Here is a 15598-nt window from a genome sequence, read left to right on the forward strand (position 1 = left end):
CTAATTTAACCCATGCCTCGTCCTGTAGTTCTTTCTTCCGAGCGGCTAGTGCGATTTTGTAGTTGTAACGCTCTTCCCTTATCTTACAGGGGTCTCTCGGTTTTGTATCTAGCGAGGTTTTTAGCCTTTTTAGTGACTGGGCACAGTTATCATCAAACCACGCTGTCTTAACTTTTCTTGGCTCCCGTGATTTGCGTGTCAGTGATTTCTCAACAGTTTGTGTGATAATTAGAAATTTAGACAGCAAGGTTTCTGGGCATGGTGTTGGGGATAAACAGTACTCCACTTCTCCGTAGCAATTAATAATTACATTGGTGACAATTTTGGTAGGGTCAACTTTTGTCCATTTCACCCTCATCCCATTTGGCCTTCCTACGGAGATGTCCTGAATAGGTTGGCCGTAAGAGTTCCTTTTTGACGCCCAGCCCAGTAATTCGACAGATACACTGTTGTGGTCACTGACCGTTTGTTCAATTACCCACACATTTATATACGTTGCAGAGCTGGAAACGATAATATGGTCTATAAATGATTGGCTGTTCCTTCCATGGAATGTCGGGCATCTAACATTGTTAGCATTCGTATTGCATTCAAGAAGTTCCAGATCATATTTGGCCAGTAGGTTATTCAAGGCACTTCCTAGGATGTTGTGTGGGAAGTGATTGAAAACGCTGGTAGTTTCCCTTCCAGAGTATTCCTCCCTGTGGCCACAAGCCCCCTTAAGTGCATAAGAGCACGTTTTGATATTAAAATCTCCGGCCCACAAGATTACAGCTGGTTTAGAGGAGCTTGATAACATTGCATCAATAGCCTGCTCGATGTCAGAGATGAACAGCCCCTGGCTGTGGCTGGCGATGTTATTGTAAAAGTTCACGATTATTAAATCTTTAGGTCCATTATGGGCCATGCGCAAAACGGATGCGTAATCTCCCAAGACTACATGGTTACTGACCCAAAACTCAGTCAATGTTGTAGATAGCAGGGTCACTAACCCCCCCTTGGCGCGGCCAGCCTGCGAAGCCACAGCCAGCACGCTGAAGGAGGAATATCCCTCGACATGTACTTCAGCTCTGTCCCACGTTTCTTGAAGGCATATGATGTCATAGCCTTGCTTAAGAAAGTCATCCCATACGGGTGTGTTTACCTTGGAAGCTAGGCCCGCTACATTCCACGTGATAACCCTCAGTGAACTTTCCCTGGATACATGGGGTGGAATAATTTCTGTTGTGGCTGTCGATGACATTTGATCGCCTGGGTGGTTTACAACAGTACAGGTGCTGTTAACTATCGTTGACATGTTGTTAGGGCTGATTGTAGGGTTCTCTATGGAGGGTTCATTTGCAGGAGGGATTTCAGGCGGGCAGGTGCGGGTGGTGTTGACTATCGTGGTTGAATTATTTAGATTTAGAGCAGAAGTGTCTATATGGATTTCACTTTCTCCAGTAGATGTATCCGGGAGTCAATCATTTTCATCAAGAGAGTTGAACATCTGGAATCTGTTTGATGTTGGAACAGCGAATTGTCCAAAGATGTTACTTCCAGACCCGGTTGTATTGTGGTAATTAAGATAGTTGGGGTTAGGCATTCTGTACAATTCCATAGGTGGTTGTGGAACATGCTGATTATTAAATACATGAGTGGTCGGAGGGTACAAAGGATGGGAAGGATACCCGGCTAATTGTACAGGTGCCTGCTGTGCAGATGGATAAGGTGTATTAGTTGCTCTAGGATGTTTGAAATTCTGCACGGGAGTCTTAAACCCCACCAGGTTTCTATAAAAATAATCCAAAGGAAACAGGGTTGTATTGTATTCATTGTCAGAGGGGATGGGTGCGTTCAAGATGGAGTCTCGTGCCCATTCAGTGGTTTTGTAATTTATGATTACGCAGTCCCCGTTTATTTCCTTTTTACTTGGACCCACCCATCCTACCCTTTGAGTTGAAATAATCTGGCCTGCACCACTTAAGGGGAAGCCACAATTATGGACCAGCCAGTGTAAAATTTTATTTTTAAGAGTTTCACTGTTTTCAAATTGGGAGGGTTTGAGTTTTGGTACGTTAGCAAGGATTGCTACCAGAGGCCTGCTTTCTGGTGGGAGATTGATCACGGCGGGGATGATATTGTTATAGTAGCTACGCGCCGGTGGGTTCCTGCTTGCTGGGGTATAGTCCTTGGGCACCTCCCCGGTTGCTCTGTGAGAGGTGGAAGGAGATGGGCCGTTATGGGCGTTACTTTGTAAAGTTACGGTTTTACCGGTAGGTGCTGGTGGATTCGTATTACTCACTGGTGGAGCCTGCGGTTTAGGTGCAGTATGGGCAGATGTTTTAGCCTTATTCCTAGTTTTTTTTTTTTTTTATCAATCAGCCTTATTCCTAGTTGATACATTTGGGATGGGTAGGGTGGTTTGTGTAGTTTGTGGGCCTAGGTGTTCAAGGATGTCTAATTTGGCTAGGCCCAATTTTTCCAGGTTTTCCACCTTTTTACCTATTTGCTCAAGTTTGTCGTTTAGGGGAGCAATAAGGTGCTTCATAGCATCCGTGATTTGGACCAGTATAGACTCCATATTAACTACAGGTCCTGTATTAGGCACCAATTGTGCAATTCCATTAGATTGTTCTATGGGGGTGTTGGTAAGATGGTCTTCTTTCTTTTGCCCTTTGGTTTCGTACATCCCCTAAAAGGAGCCTGTGGTTTCCTAATGTGAGTGCGTCTGGTTCTGCGATGGGCGGTGCCCTGGTTGGTTGTACTACTGTCGCTGCTATTGTTGGCTAGATCTATTGTATGCATAGTATCTGCGTTGTCGCAGGTAATCAATGATGCACTAGGCGCAGCACTAGGGCCCGGTTCCTCGGGTGGTGAAGCATCGATCTGTAAGTTAGGAGTTAGGGATAGGCGACTGTCCCTATCTTGGAGTATTGTGGGAGATGTGGGAAGGTCTTCTGTGGGTGGAGGCACAGTTCCAGGGAGACCTGTGTAAGATTGCATCAGAATGGAATCGTTTGATAATGCTGTCATGTTGATATTATATACAGTGCTATCAACAGGTTGTGGTGTGCGGTGAATTAGACAGGCACTAGGTGGTAGAGACAATCGTCTCTCAGTGTTTTCGATGGCATTTGCTACCACTACAATTGTCTGTTGAAGCATGCGATCAATAGCAGTTAACGTTGGTAACGGTGTCTTGGTTTGGGCAGTGGTCCTTGCAACGGAGCGTGTGTTAATAGGCGTTTTTTTAACCATGTTCTTGGTGGTGGGTTTAGATGCAGTTGGAGCCATTAGCAATGTATATTAATCACAAAACGTAGTACCTTGATGGTCACTGCGAAATTGGCCAGGGGGTAGAGCCCAGCCCAGTCTCCTCAGGCCTCTGAGGGCCACAGAGGGCCCGCCCTTTGCCCGGGCTTAGCCCCGGGCACGGCCCCGCGCGCGGTCCCGCGATGCGGTGAAAACCGGCCCCTTAAGCGGCGCCTCCGGGCGCCAAGCCTCTACGCGACTCCCGCTCGCGTCGCGGAGGCTGCTGGGACTTGAAGTCTCTACTCCCCCTGCTCGGCTGCAGGCCCGATGGTGAAGGGCTGCAGCGGGGGGAGGAGACAACAGGCAGCTGGCGCGATGGAGGAGGCACTGGGTCCCCGTGCTGTTTGGCTGGGAGGTCTCCTGGGTCCCTGGACGTTGCGAGGCAAGCTGGTGGAAGGTCCGTCGAGCAGGTAGGCTCGCTCACTGAAACGCTGTGGCCGACACCCGCTCCTCTGTAAAACCGGCCCCTTAAGCGGCGCCTCCGGGCGCCAAGCCTCTACGCGACTCCCGCTCGCGTCGCGGAGGCTGCTGGGACTTGAAGTCTCTACTCCCCCTGCTCGGCTGCAGGCCCGATGGTGAAGGGCTGCAGCGGGGGGAGGAGACAACAGGCAGCTGGCGCGATGGAGGAGGCACTGGGTCCCCGTGCTGTTTGGCTGGGAGGTCTCCTGGGTCCCTGGACGTTGCGAGGCAAGCTGGTGGAAGGTCCGTCGAGCAGGTAGGCTCGCTCACTGAAACGCTGTGGCCGACACACATACAAAGTGAGAAAAGTATTAAAGAATAGTTTTTGGACTAGAAGGGTGCCATTCCAGTGCAAATCCCGTGCATGACAGACTGCACATACACTCACACACTTTGATAATACTGCTTGGGTGAATGGATTGGCAAATGTCAGCATAAGGGTGCCAGGGATGGGGCAGAGAACAGAAGCATGACATCTTAGTAGATATGATGTTGTTTTTCTGTAACCCTTGACGCAATGCAGCACAGTAACTTTCGTTGCTGCGCTGCTTTCCGCTATAACTTAGTAAATCTGTCCCTGTGTCTTAACCCAAGCAGCAAAGGGTGGTTCTGCTAGTCAAAAACCAGCTCCTACATTTTAAATATCAGTGTTAGTTCATAATAGATTAGTCTCCGCAGTGTAGGGATAACCAGGTTTCGAAATGGGATTTCCCTTAAAAGGGTAGGGATTCACTGAATATAATAATACGACAATGAGAACTGTGCAACTGTCATTTAAAGTTGAAACTGGCTGATCCTTTATAAAGCATTTTAACACGTATTTTTATTGGGGATATGGACTGGAAATGAAAAAGCCCACAATGAATACAACCCAGTGTTTTGTTTCCTCCACGCATACCGAGCTTTAGTAAAACTTATTTTTCTCCCTGAAAAGGTTCCTTTAAGCAAAATTAACAAGCTCAAAGTTACAATGATGTGTGTAATACAATCACACATATGTGTTTATTTTACAGTGTAGGGCTGTCCTCTTTCCTGGAGCCCTTAATTCTAAAATAAATTAATGGAAGCAGCAGTTGCTTTGGCTTCAAAAGATATTCTGGGACTCCTGAAGTGCCATAATAATAATAATAATAATAATAAAACATTTATTGAGCGCATGGCTGCACAACTGTGTATCCCCGCTCTAAATGCTGAAAACTCTCATCCGAAGGTTATGTCGGAGGGAACAGGGGCCGGAGTTATTGAGGAAAAAGGTGGGTTTTTAAATTCGCTCTGAAAAGAGTTTCAGAGGGTTCCATTCTTAAATGAATTGGAAGAGCGTTCCAGAGTTTCGCTCCTAGATAACAAAAGGATCGGCCACCGATTTTTGCTTTTTGAACGCGGGGCAGTTTGAAGAGGGACATTCCTGAAGACCTCAAATGGCGAATAGGACGATGAATGGTCATGAGGCTTTTTAGATATGAGGGGCCTTTGTTGTGGGCTATCCTGTGGACATGGCAGAGACTCTTGAATTTTATTCTTTCCCTTACGGGAAGCCAGTGCAGCTTGGACAGTGCTGTCTTGGCCGAGGTTCTTTTCGAAAGGCCTAGTACCAATCGGGCGGCTGCATTCTGTACACATTGCAGCTGGTGTAGGAGTTTTTGGTTAATGCCTAGCAGAAGGGCATTCCCGTAGTCCAGATGAGGTGTGACAAGAGCATGAACGATGGTTTTCCTGGCTGTAATCGGTATTAGGTCGATGATTTTCCTAAGAATTCTTAGTGTGCCGATGCATTTGCCAATGATCTTGTGGACTTGGGATTTACCTGAAAGGTCAGAGTCGATCATGATCCCGAGGTTTTTGACTTTCTCGACCGGTTGAGGGCATTCACCAAGCAATGTGGGCCACCATGCTTGGGACCAAAGGGAGGTTTTATTACCTATGACTAACACCTCAGTTTTGTCACCATTCAGCCGGAGGCAGTTACTGTCCATCCATCCGGCGACCGCAGTCATGCACTCCGAGAAATTAGAAGCATTCTTATCAGTATCCGGGGTAAGCTTAAACATGAGCTGCGTATCATCGGCATAGCTCACTATGCCCACACCAAAATTCTCTATGATTTGAGCCAGGGGTTCCATATAGATGTTGAACAAAGTAGGGCTCAGACTAGAGCCCTGTGGAACCCCATAGCTCACGATCCGAGAGGATGATTTGAAAGGCGGGCAATGGAGCTGGAAGGTTCTGTTGGTGAGGAATGATTTAATCCACTCCAGCGCGTCATCTTTTACTCCAATGTCAGAAAGCCGGGACAACAGCGTGGCATGTAGCACCGTATCGAAAGCGGCGCTTAAGTCTAGCATGACCAACGCTGCGGTTTCACCCTCGTCCGCCATCTTGCGGATAAATTCACACAACTTAAAACAAAAGGAAGCTTTCATGCCTAACATGCCTTTGTCAACTTGTGGCTGTCGTTGGCAAATTATACCTTTTGTAGTCTTAGTCCTAGGCGCTCATTCACTCCCAGAGATAGTCTGGGCGATAAAAGAAGCAAGGCTGTACTTGCACACAGCCTAGAGGGAATATAGCAGTCCTGACTGAGAGTTAACAATTGGGCTGAAAAAGAGGTTGGGATGCTGGAATGCAAACACCTATTGCTGGCTGGTATAGGCTTTGCCTGTGACCATATGGAGTACGACACTAGCAAGGGCTTGACCATAAATGGTTCAAGGCAATACTTGGTGTAGGGAAAAAGGTGGATGCCTCTGCACCTTAAATTAGAAACTACCACTGCTGCACACTTTATGAAGACCCCTGGATCGGTGGTATCCCCAAATGGGAACACTTTGAAGTTGTAATGATGAACACTTACAGCAGAGTGGAGATAGCGCAGGTGGCGGGACTGGTAGGAATGTGAAAGTAGACATTCTTCAGATCTAACAGTGACATGAAATCGCCTTCTTAGAGAAGAGGTATTATATCCTGCAGGGTTGTCTTGTTGTGACAGGATGTTTTGGTTGAGGGGGCCCCATGTCCAAGATTGGCTTGAGAGAGCAGTCCTTCCTGGGAATGAGTTAGTATAGAGAGTAGACGTCCTTATCCCAGTGGTGATGGGGCACTCTTTCTATAGCCCCTTTGTGGAGAAGTGCCTGGACACCTTCATCTAGAAGGCTCCGCTGAGGGGCTGTGTGAGTATCTGTGGCAAACCACCGCAAGTAACCACTGATCCAATATGATTATTTTTTTTTCCAGTGGTAGAGGAAATGCTGCAGTCTCCCCCGACAGGTAAAGTGTTACCCCAAGAGGGGAGGGGATTATCGAGGGGAGGGGATTAGCAGAGGGAATGAAGCAGGCCAAGTCAGTGCTTAGTGGTGGAGTGGGAATCAGAGTTAACTGTACTTACTACCTTGGGTGTAACCTTCAGTTGACAACCATTAGTCCTGGAAGTTGGTGAAGCCTCATCTTCTGCCCTCCCTTCTTCCTCAGCATTTGAGAAGCTGGAGGAGAATGCCTCTGGGGTAGGTGGCAGGTGCTGCAGAATACTGGAAGGACGGTGGCTTCACCTTCCTTGGTGCCAAAGGGTCTTGTTCAACGAAGATGTCAAGCATGTCAGCGATGACTGTGATGGATTTCACGGTGCACCCAACGCCTCTCCCTCTGTTACAGTAGGGTTTTTTCAACAGGAAGACAAGGCTAGCTACACATGAGGCGTTGTCATTGTCCACGGAAGGGCAGAGGCTACAAGCCTACTAATGGTCCGACCACGGGTACTTGGAACCTTGGGCAGTACCAGCAGGGCATCAATTCCATTACCCTGTGAGGATCTGCATTCTCTAGTGCTGAAGGTTGATGGAAAAGGGCCCATGGCCCCTGGCATTCAGGGATTCGATATTTAGGCATTGGTCTCAAAAGGGTGATGGCAAAGGAAAGGCAGAGACAAAGGGTTTTCAAACTCTGGATGTTGAGGATTTACCGCGTGAACCCTAGAAAAGCTTGGGAGAAAATGTCAAGTCTTGCAGTTCTGTCAGTAATATTGAAACCCGATGGCAGAAAACAAAAATCGAACATGTAGTCGGTGTCCATGCGCATTGCCCACTAAGGGTGAAGCAACAGTGTATCCAGTGACTCAAAGCCTTCTCTGAACAAAAACAACTTGCAAACGTCCGGGCTGACCACTATATGGAAAGAGTGAGCATAGCATGCAAATCTATATCAACAGCTACTACAAACGTGTTTTTGTAGTAATTGATCAAGGCATGTGCTACACAAATACTCAAAGTAACATAAATAAGAAATATTCCTACATTTTTGCCACATGTTTTATTTGATGCCATCTATGATTCGATATTTTAAGTGTTTGTTTCATACAATAATAGAAGGGCAAGACAGATCTAATTTTGACCTGAAGTAATGTTGGACTAGGACTTCACATTTTTTAGATTAGTGCATGTTTCACTTACCAGGGTCATTGTGTGAATGAGGAACCACAAACACCTGCAGAGGTTCAGTGTCCCACTCATTGGGGTCATAAGTAATGTCAAATCCTTGCTTCCACACACCACCATCGACATTGTCAAACGGCACCTCCGAGTATACATCCAGCATCTGTGAGATAAGAAACATGCAAGAAGAAAGTAGGATTTCGGGTGAGAGATCAAGCCTCGCAAATAAATAAGGTCAGTGTGAGGAACACTAAAACTGGAGGCGAAAAGAGATTGAAAGCTGGCATATTGTCTCCAGCCCCTTCACATCGCTTTACGCTCAGAGATGGCAGCTTCAGGAGTTCAGAACGTTTGCGTCAAATAGTGATAAGGAGAACAGATGTACACTGGAGAAATCGGACTTTGGCAATAGGTGGAAACTTCTGCCGACTGATGGGTGGGCTATAGATATTTGACAGGAGACATTAATTGCAGAAGCGGCACTGGCGAGTGGTGGAGAAAGCGTCAGAGGCCTGACACGAATAGGTGGAATCCTTATGCACATCAGGACCCACCCCGCTGATATGTGGCTCCATACACCAAATTACTATTACAGCTGACTTAATGAAGAAAAAGGCCACACGTAGATGATGTGGTGTGTGTAAGCGTCTGGCACCAGTGGGTCTCCCTGTGACCCAATGGTGTTTATAATGTTTTGATGTTTATGATCAACGGTTAGGAAGAGAGGCCCAAAGACACATTCACCATTAACTTAAAAAAATGCTTTTCATCAACAATTGATTATTTTGGCTTGCGTGGAACCACAGAAATTCTAAGGTATTAACAAGCCCTTTTAGATATCCATTAGTTTCTAAACAAATAAATAAAAAAGGTTGAAATCAGCAGAAAGTAAGCTTACATGCACACACTTCTTTTAAGAAACCTTTTTTTCTTTCACTATAGAGCAGTTATGTTTTAAAAGTAGGCTTTGGCTTCAGGTTCACCCAGACTTTAGTCTTTAAGACCTCTGGACGCACCTCTTTCCACTAAAACAGTAGTGAACATTTCAGATTAAACGTGAGTCTCATTATACCGCCCTTTGAAATCAAGGTATCCGACCTTAAAGAGTTAGAACATGTTCAGGATTCTTCTAAATTGAAATATTTGCCGATTAGAGAATGTCTGTGAAATAATGGCAGCTTCGAGAATGGTGTATCTGATAAAAACATTACATACATTGAGGAAAATTAAATTTTAGGTCATGTTATGTTCCCTAGCGCGTACCCCACCGACTCCATGTACCAGCTTAAAGTGCATGTAACTTCCCTCCTGTGCCAGCTATGAAGATGCAAATACATTTGCGTCCAACGTTAACTTGTCCTCTTTCAGATCCACCCTGAATGGATTATGTAGTCCGTTCCTAAGTATGCTATGCCACCGTCTTTTTGTAGTACACTTTACGTGTTTTCCTGCTCCAGCAGAGTAGGCCCTGAATTTCTGCCATCGAACCTCTTTTGTGGCTCCTGACTCTGGCAGCCTCTGCCCAGGCTACCTCTGTACCCGTGAACTCTGACTTACTTTCAGCGCGGCCCCTCGCGCTCAGCTCAGCCTGCTTTCTGCCAAGACTGACTATAACCTTCGAGTTATCTGTTCCGCTCCCCGAGAATACATTCCTGCCTACTAGATCCTGTAAACATCCTCCCCAGCTGCAGAGCCAAAGGGCCGACCTGTCTCAATGCAAGTAATTCATAGCCTCTGTTACCATGCTTCCATGGAAGGCCCCGTGCCCCCACGCTTCTCATGTAGACACTTAGGCGCTCATACACGCATCCACAGTTAGCATAGAATAGTTTCTGCCCTAGAGACCTTTCCGTCCAGATAGTATAGTTCCTAAACATCAGATATCAGATATGATAGAAGTACAAGTTGATCTGACATGCCAGACTTCTGTCTCTTTCCGTCAGTGTAAATGTCAAGTCCCCTGCACCCCGTCAATCACACGTCATGCAGCTGCGCGCGCATCCAAGTTTCCAAATTCTGCTGACATCGCAACAATTCTGTTAGCACCACCCCTTGGTGCCACCCACTTGCGTCACCTATCAGTGACGTTTCTAGCACACACCTCTGGTTCACACCTAGTTCACGCCTCTTGATTACGTATTAGTATCACGTGTATACTGTTATCTTGTCTTCTCTCAGCTGTTACGCCTCTTGCATTATTCTTTATGATATGAATTAAGTATATAAGCTATGTATTGTTAATAAACGGGAGCGCTCTATCCCTTCTGACACCCCTGTGGTGGTCAGAACATGATATCCTGATCAGACCATTCCTTTATGAGGAATAAAACCCTTAGAAACTCTAACACCACGGACTCTGTCTTTTTTCATTCTGATTGAGTTATTATTGATTAAGTACTTACCTGCATAGAAATTAAGAGAGTAAATTAATTATTTACGTCATTTTGGCGCCCGAATAGGGACCCCTCCCCCACCTCACGCGCCGGTTGGTGCGTTGCAGGCTATGTCCCCTGCCATCAGTTAGAAGGAACCTACGCGTACTGGCAGGATTTCCTGCATCTCCCTCTGACTCAGGGAGGTGACGAAGACTGCGATCAGTGCCCAGACGAGGCGGTGAGGAGTGCGGAGGATCCCGACCAGAGCCTAGCCGAAAGAAGCAAGGTCCGAGGTGTCAAGAGGCCCACCAGGTTTCCGAAGTTTTCCGAAGTTTTCCGAAATTTTCCGAAGTTCTCCGAAGTTTTCCGAAGTACCGAGTCGAGTCCAGTCGAAGTTTTCCGAGGCCTTCTGTTTCCGTGCTTCCCGGTGAGTACCATTGCTGGGTCGTATCTAGACGGGTTTGGGTACGCAAGTCCGGTCTGCACTGTTTTTAGGCAGTGTATCTGTACTGTTTAGCAGTATATCTAGTATTCCGAATTTCTGCACTGTTACACCAGTGTATCTGTACTGTTGAGCAGTACATCCAGTATAGGGGGGTAGTCATCTATGTTTAAATGTCTTCTTATGTGATTGATGTTGTGGTATGAATGTGACTGTTTAAACGTGTATTATTGTGTTTCTCGTATAACCTAGTTGTCAAGAGTATTAAGGAATAAGGATTGAGCATTCAGTAATAAGTAAGCAAAATGCCGTTTTTTTAACAAGTTAAAGCAGATAGGAACTAGGAAAGGGATACTGGAGGAAGAAATTCCTATTCCCCCTAGGGACACTCCAGGTAATTTTATGTGCCAGAAGCATGGCATAGACGCCATATTATATCTCGATTTATGGGCCGATTACACCAAACACCTAGACGAAAGACACAGATGGCCTGTCACCGGAACATGGGATGCCGAGTGCATCATGAGGGTAGAAGAAGCATTATGGAAAAAGAAAGCTAGACAATCTCAGAAGGACGCCATAGAATTTTGGCGTAAGGAATCACGTAAGCGTGCTGACAAAGCACTCCGTAGAGAAGACAGACTTAAAGAATCAGAGAAAGACCAAGAAAACGAATTAGTTACTGAAGGGATCCGAGTAAAGACAGAACAAATAGACCGTGCCCGAAATAACCTTGTAAACGGTATGTATCTTGCAGCAGATGGCACATCTGAAGCCCTATCAGAAATACCAAAAAACTTACCGACACCATTAGTTCCGACTAAAGTAAGGCATAAAACTACTAAAGACATATTCCTAAATTCATATTTAGAGGATGTAGTACCAGCTTACACCAATCTGCCTGTTCGTGCCCTGCCTACTGACAGGGATGGGGGTGGCATTACGCCCCCAGATCATGTTCCGCCGGTACCGCGACAGACCTCCCCTGTTCCGCCAGCTCCGCCACTTCCCGCACTCAAGACTGACCTACCGAAACAAGTCCTCCCTGATCTTACTAAACGACAAATTCAAGTTCAGATACAGACTCCGCGGAGAGATAATGCCCAAGCATCCGCCTCAGGAGGTGCGACTGCGGGTCCTCAGACCCCGCCACCGACACACAGATTGCATTTAAGGGACACGCAGAATCCTTTCCAGTCTCCCCACTCGACGCGTCTTGACGCATTCAAAGAAAAGATGTCAGTTTGCAGATATGATCCAGTACCCGGAAGAAACGATCTAATGATATTAGCATCCCTACGGTTAAGATCTGCCACTGATAGCTTGCTATGCTATGTAGGAATGAAGGAACGTCTCGACAGACTATATGAGTTTATACAGACAGGGAAAGACCCTGACAGTGTCAAAGATGCCATGCATAAACAGAAAGTTGACATTCAAGCACAGATATTACGATTTTTCATAAATTGTGTAATAAGAGAACGAGACAGGCCCGAGACAGATCAAAGTGAATTAGACGCATTAAACAAGTGGGGTCAAAATATAGCCGATGGAAAACATGATAAGGGGACTTGCATAGCCAGTATGTCCCAGAAAATTAGAAAGGCAGTATTAATTGCACACCAGGAAGGGAATGATAAAGCTTCCTCCGAGGAGGAAGAAGAACATGAAGCACCAGGAAGGTCTACAGATACTATAGCGTATGTAGGTAAGGGAAACTACCTTAGGAAAGGTATTCGTCCGGAAAGCAAGAGAGTTTTTCTCTCTGCTTTAACAAACCCGAATTCTTCTGAACATCAGTTCCAGGAAACTGATAAAAGGCTTCGAGACCGAGTGGGGTACCATGTACTCAATTCTATGGATGAACAGGAACTAGCCCGGTCAGCCGAGTTATGGGCCGAAAACCCAGACATATATAATGATGATACGTTAGTGCAGACATTCTTGAACCTTTCCCCAGAAGAGCAGAAAATAGCGGGTGTATACATGATTCAGCACCTCCTCATCAAGTTCAGAAACAACCATTCTGATCCAGGTCCCTTACACGAAACATTAGAAGCACTACTCATGGATAGATGGAGAGGTTTCAGTACCAAGTTAATACAAATAATTCTAGAACAACGACGTAAGTATAACACCTTCATAAGCTCTGAATATGTTCCCCCGCCGCCTCCAGAGAGGAAAACGTATTACATGCAATGCGGTAGTGGCATTGAAAGTCAGAATCCCTTACGAGAAGTACACCCAGTTATGGGTACGGATAACGTCCTGAAACGTGTGTATGTTCACACACCACTGACTAAGTTAGAACTGTTAGAAATGAAGAAATTAGTTCCGTGTCATGATAAAGACCCTGCAGGTTTTCACAGAGAGCTCAAAGACATGTTACTGATGGGAGATTACACGTATGATGATATTATGAAAATGTTAAAAGTACTGTTGCCCACGGGCATTTACGAGAAATTAAAGGAAAAAGATTGGGAGGTGGGAGAGTCTAAGATAGCATGGGCAGAAATAGAAGACGAAGAAAGTAAACGGATCCCAGGGTTAGGCCTTGGGGATAGGACTAAAGCATTACCAGGTTTGATAGTACAGGTTTTGCCAAGATTATTGACAACTAGAAAGGAAGATTGGGACGCAATCTCGTCCTGTAAACAAAAACAAGATGAAGATACTAGTGACTTCTATTCCAGATTCGAGAAATGTTTCATTATAAATAGTGGCCTACAACCTAGTAGCGAGTCATATCCACACCTTTTTGTATCAAAATTAGTAGAGAATTCCCTACCGTTAGTTAAAAATAGAGTGTACAAAGTTGAAAGTACTTGGCAGGCAAATACGCCATCACAGATGTTACAAATGTTACAATATCACCAGAACAGAATTAGGGAAGAACAAGATCAGGAACAGAAACGTATGAAAGACACGAAAATGAAAATGTTAGTAGCTCAGACGGTCCCAGCCGACGGCCAGAGAAAAGGTGGGGCCCAGACAAGTCACAATACAGCTCCCGTTAAAGGGACATGTAATTATTGTAAACAGCCAGGTCATTACGTACATGAATGCCCAGTCCTGAAACATAACATCTCAACAGGTAAAACTAAAGAAAGACCGCATCCGCCTAGACAAGATCAGATCCAGCAACAGACTTCACAAAATGTACAGCCAATACAGAATACACAGCATATGCATGCTCCACCTCACACAGCACAGACAGTAGCAGTACCACAGCCACAGCCCATTGCCGCGACTCAGCAAGTCTCACAACAGATGTACCAGTATGCCCAATCTGCATATCCAGATTACCCCCGATACACATGAAACAGCCTAGGGAGGGAAGGTGGTTTGCCTCTTATTGAAATTCCTGTAGATCAAGAAGGTCCTTATGTACATAGTCACGTATTGGGAAAAGACAGAAAGTTTTTAATTGACACAGGGGCAAGTCGCACTACAATCAGTCACAATGAAGTCCCAGGGGCACCCCTCTCAGGCTCACAGAATGTATCCCTTGGTTTTTCAGGACAGCCTATTGTAAATGAAGTATCGGAACCAGTACCATTAGCTGTGGGTCCATTATCCCGAGTTACAGATTTGTTACTTACGAAATCATGTCCAGAAAATCTGTTAGGAATTAAAACACTGAAGGCTCTAGGAGCTATAATATGCTGTTCCCCGGAGGGAGTCAGACTCTTTCTACGGGATTTCAAGGGTCATTATGTTTTACGTGATTTTGATGTCAGATTGAAAAATGTACCAGATCACTTATGGGCAAAAGGCCCAGCTGATGTAGGTTGTATGCATATCACTCCATATCGTGTTACACTCAAGACAGGAGTTGTCCTACCCAGAATCAGACAATACAAGTTACCACCCGATGCTGTAGTGGCTTTACTGAAAATCATTGAAGAGCTTATTGCCCAGGGGGTGGTCGTCGAGACCGACTCCAATATCTGTAATTCACCCATCATTCCAATTCTTAAACGTACAGACCGCAATGCACCGCCAGTATATCGGCTGGTGATTGATCTTCGAGAACTGAACAAGTGCATCGTACCACAGTACCCTGTGGTTCCCGATATCTCCTCCCTATTGACTGCTATTGATTCAGAAGCAACGTTCTTTACTGTAATTGACCTCAAGAACGCTTTCTTCAGTGTACCTATTGATCCGGAGAGCCAATATCTCTTCGGATTCAGTTTAAATGGACGAAGTTTCAAATTTTCCCGCGCACCTCAAGGATTCACAGAAAGCCCCAGCATCTATAGTCAAGCACTGAAAAGACAACTAGATTGTATTCAATTGCCAGTTAATACCGCTTTACTGCAATACGTCGATGATCTACTGATCACCGCACGAAGTGAGCCCGAATGTGAACAAGCATCATTGACAGTTTTACATTTCCTGGCCGACAAGGGACACAAGGTGTCTCCTTCGAAGCTACAATTCTGTGTTCAGCAAGTTGTGTACTTGGGTCACTTGCTGTCCAAAGTGGGGAGACAGCTCACTCCCGATCGCATTCAGTTAATTGTAAATATGCCGCGACCCCAGACACAAAAGGAAGTGCGGGCCTCTATAGGCCTCACCTCATACTGCAGACAATGGATTCC

At 45.7% G+C, this 15598-nt stretch overlaps 1 protein-coding gene across 3 annotated transcripts in view; it reads right to left on the reverse strand.

The window, feature by feature from the left end:
• Positions 1-15598, reverse strand: part of MAN2A2 (mannosidase alpha class 2A member 2) — a 668437-nt gene that overhangs the window by 585831 nt on the left and 67008 nt on the right. For all 3 annotated transcript variants that reach the window (XM_086958183.1, XM_086958182.1, XM_086958181.1), the window contains one exon: positions 8193-8337. In XM_086958183.1, the coding sequence (XP_086814309.1) occupies positions 8193-8337 (145 nt within the window). The remainder of the gene's footprint in view (positions 1-8192; positions 8338-15598) is intronic.

Source organism: Lissotriton vulgaris, chromosome 2_1 (assembly GCF_964263255.1).
Source record: "Lissotriton vulgaris chromosome 2_1, aLisVul1.2, whole genome shotgun sequence".
NCBI lineage: Eukaryota > Metazoa > Chordata > Amphibia > Caudata > Salamandridae > Lissotriton > Lissotriton vulgaris.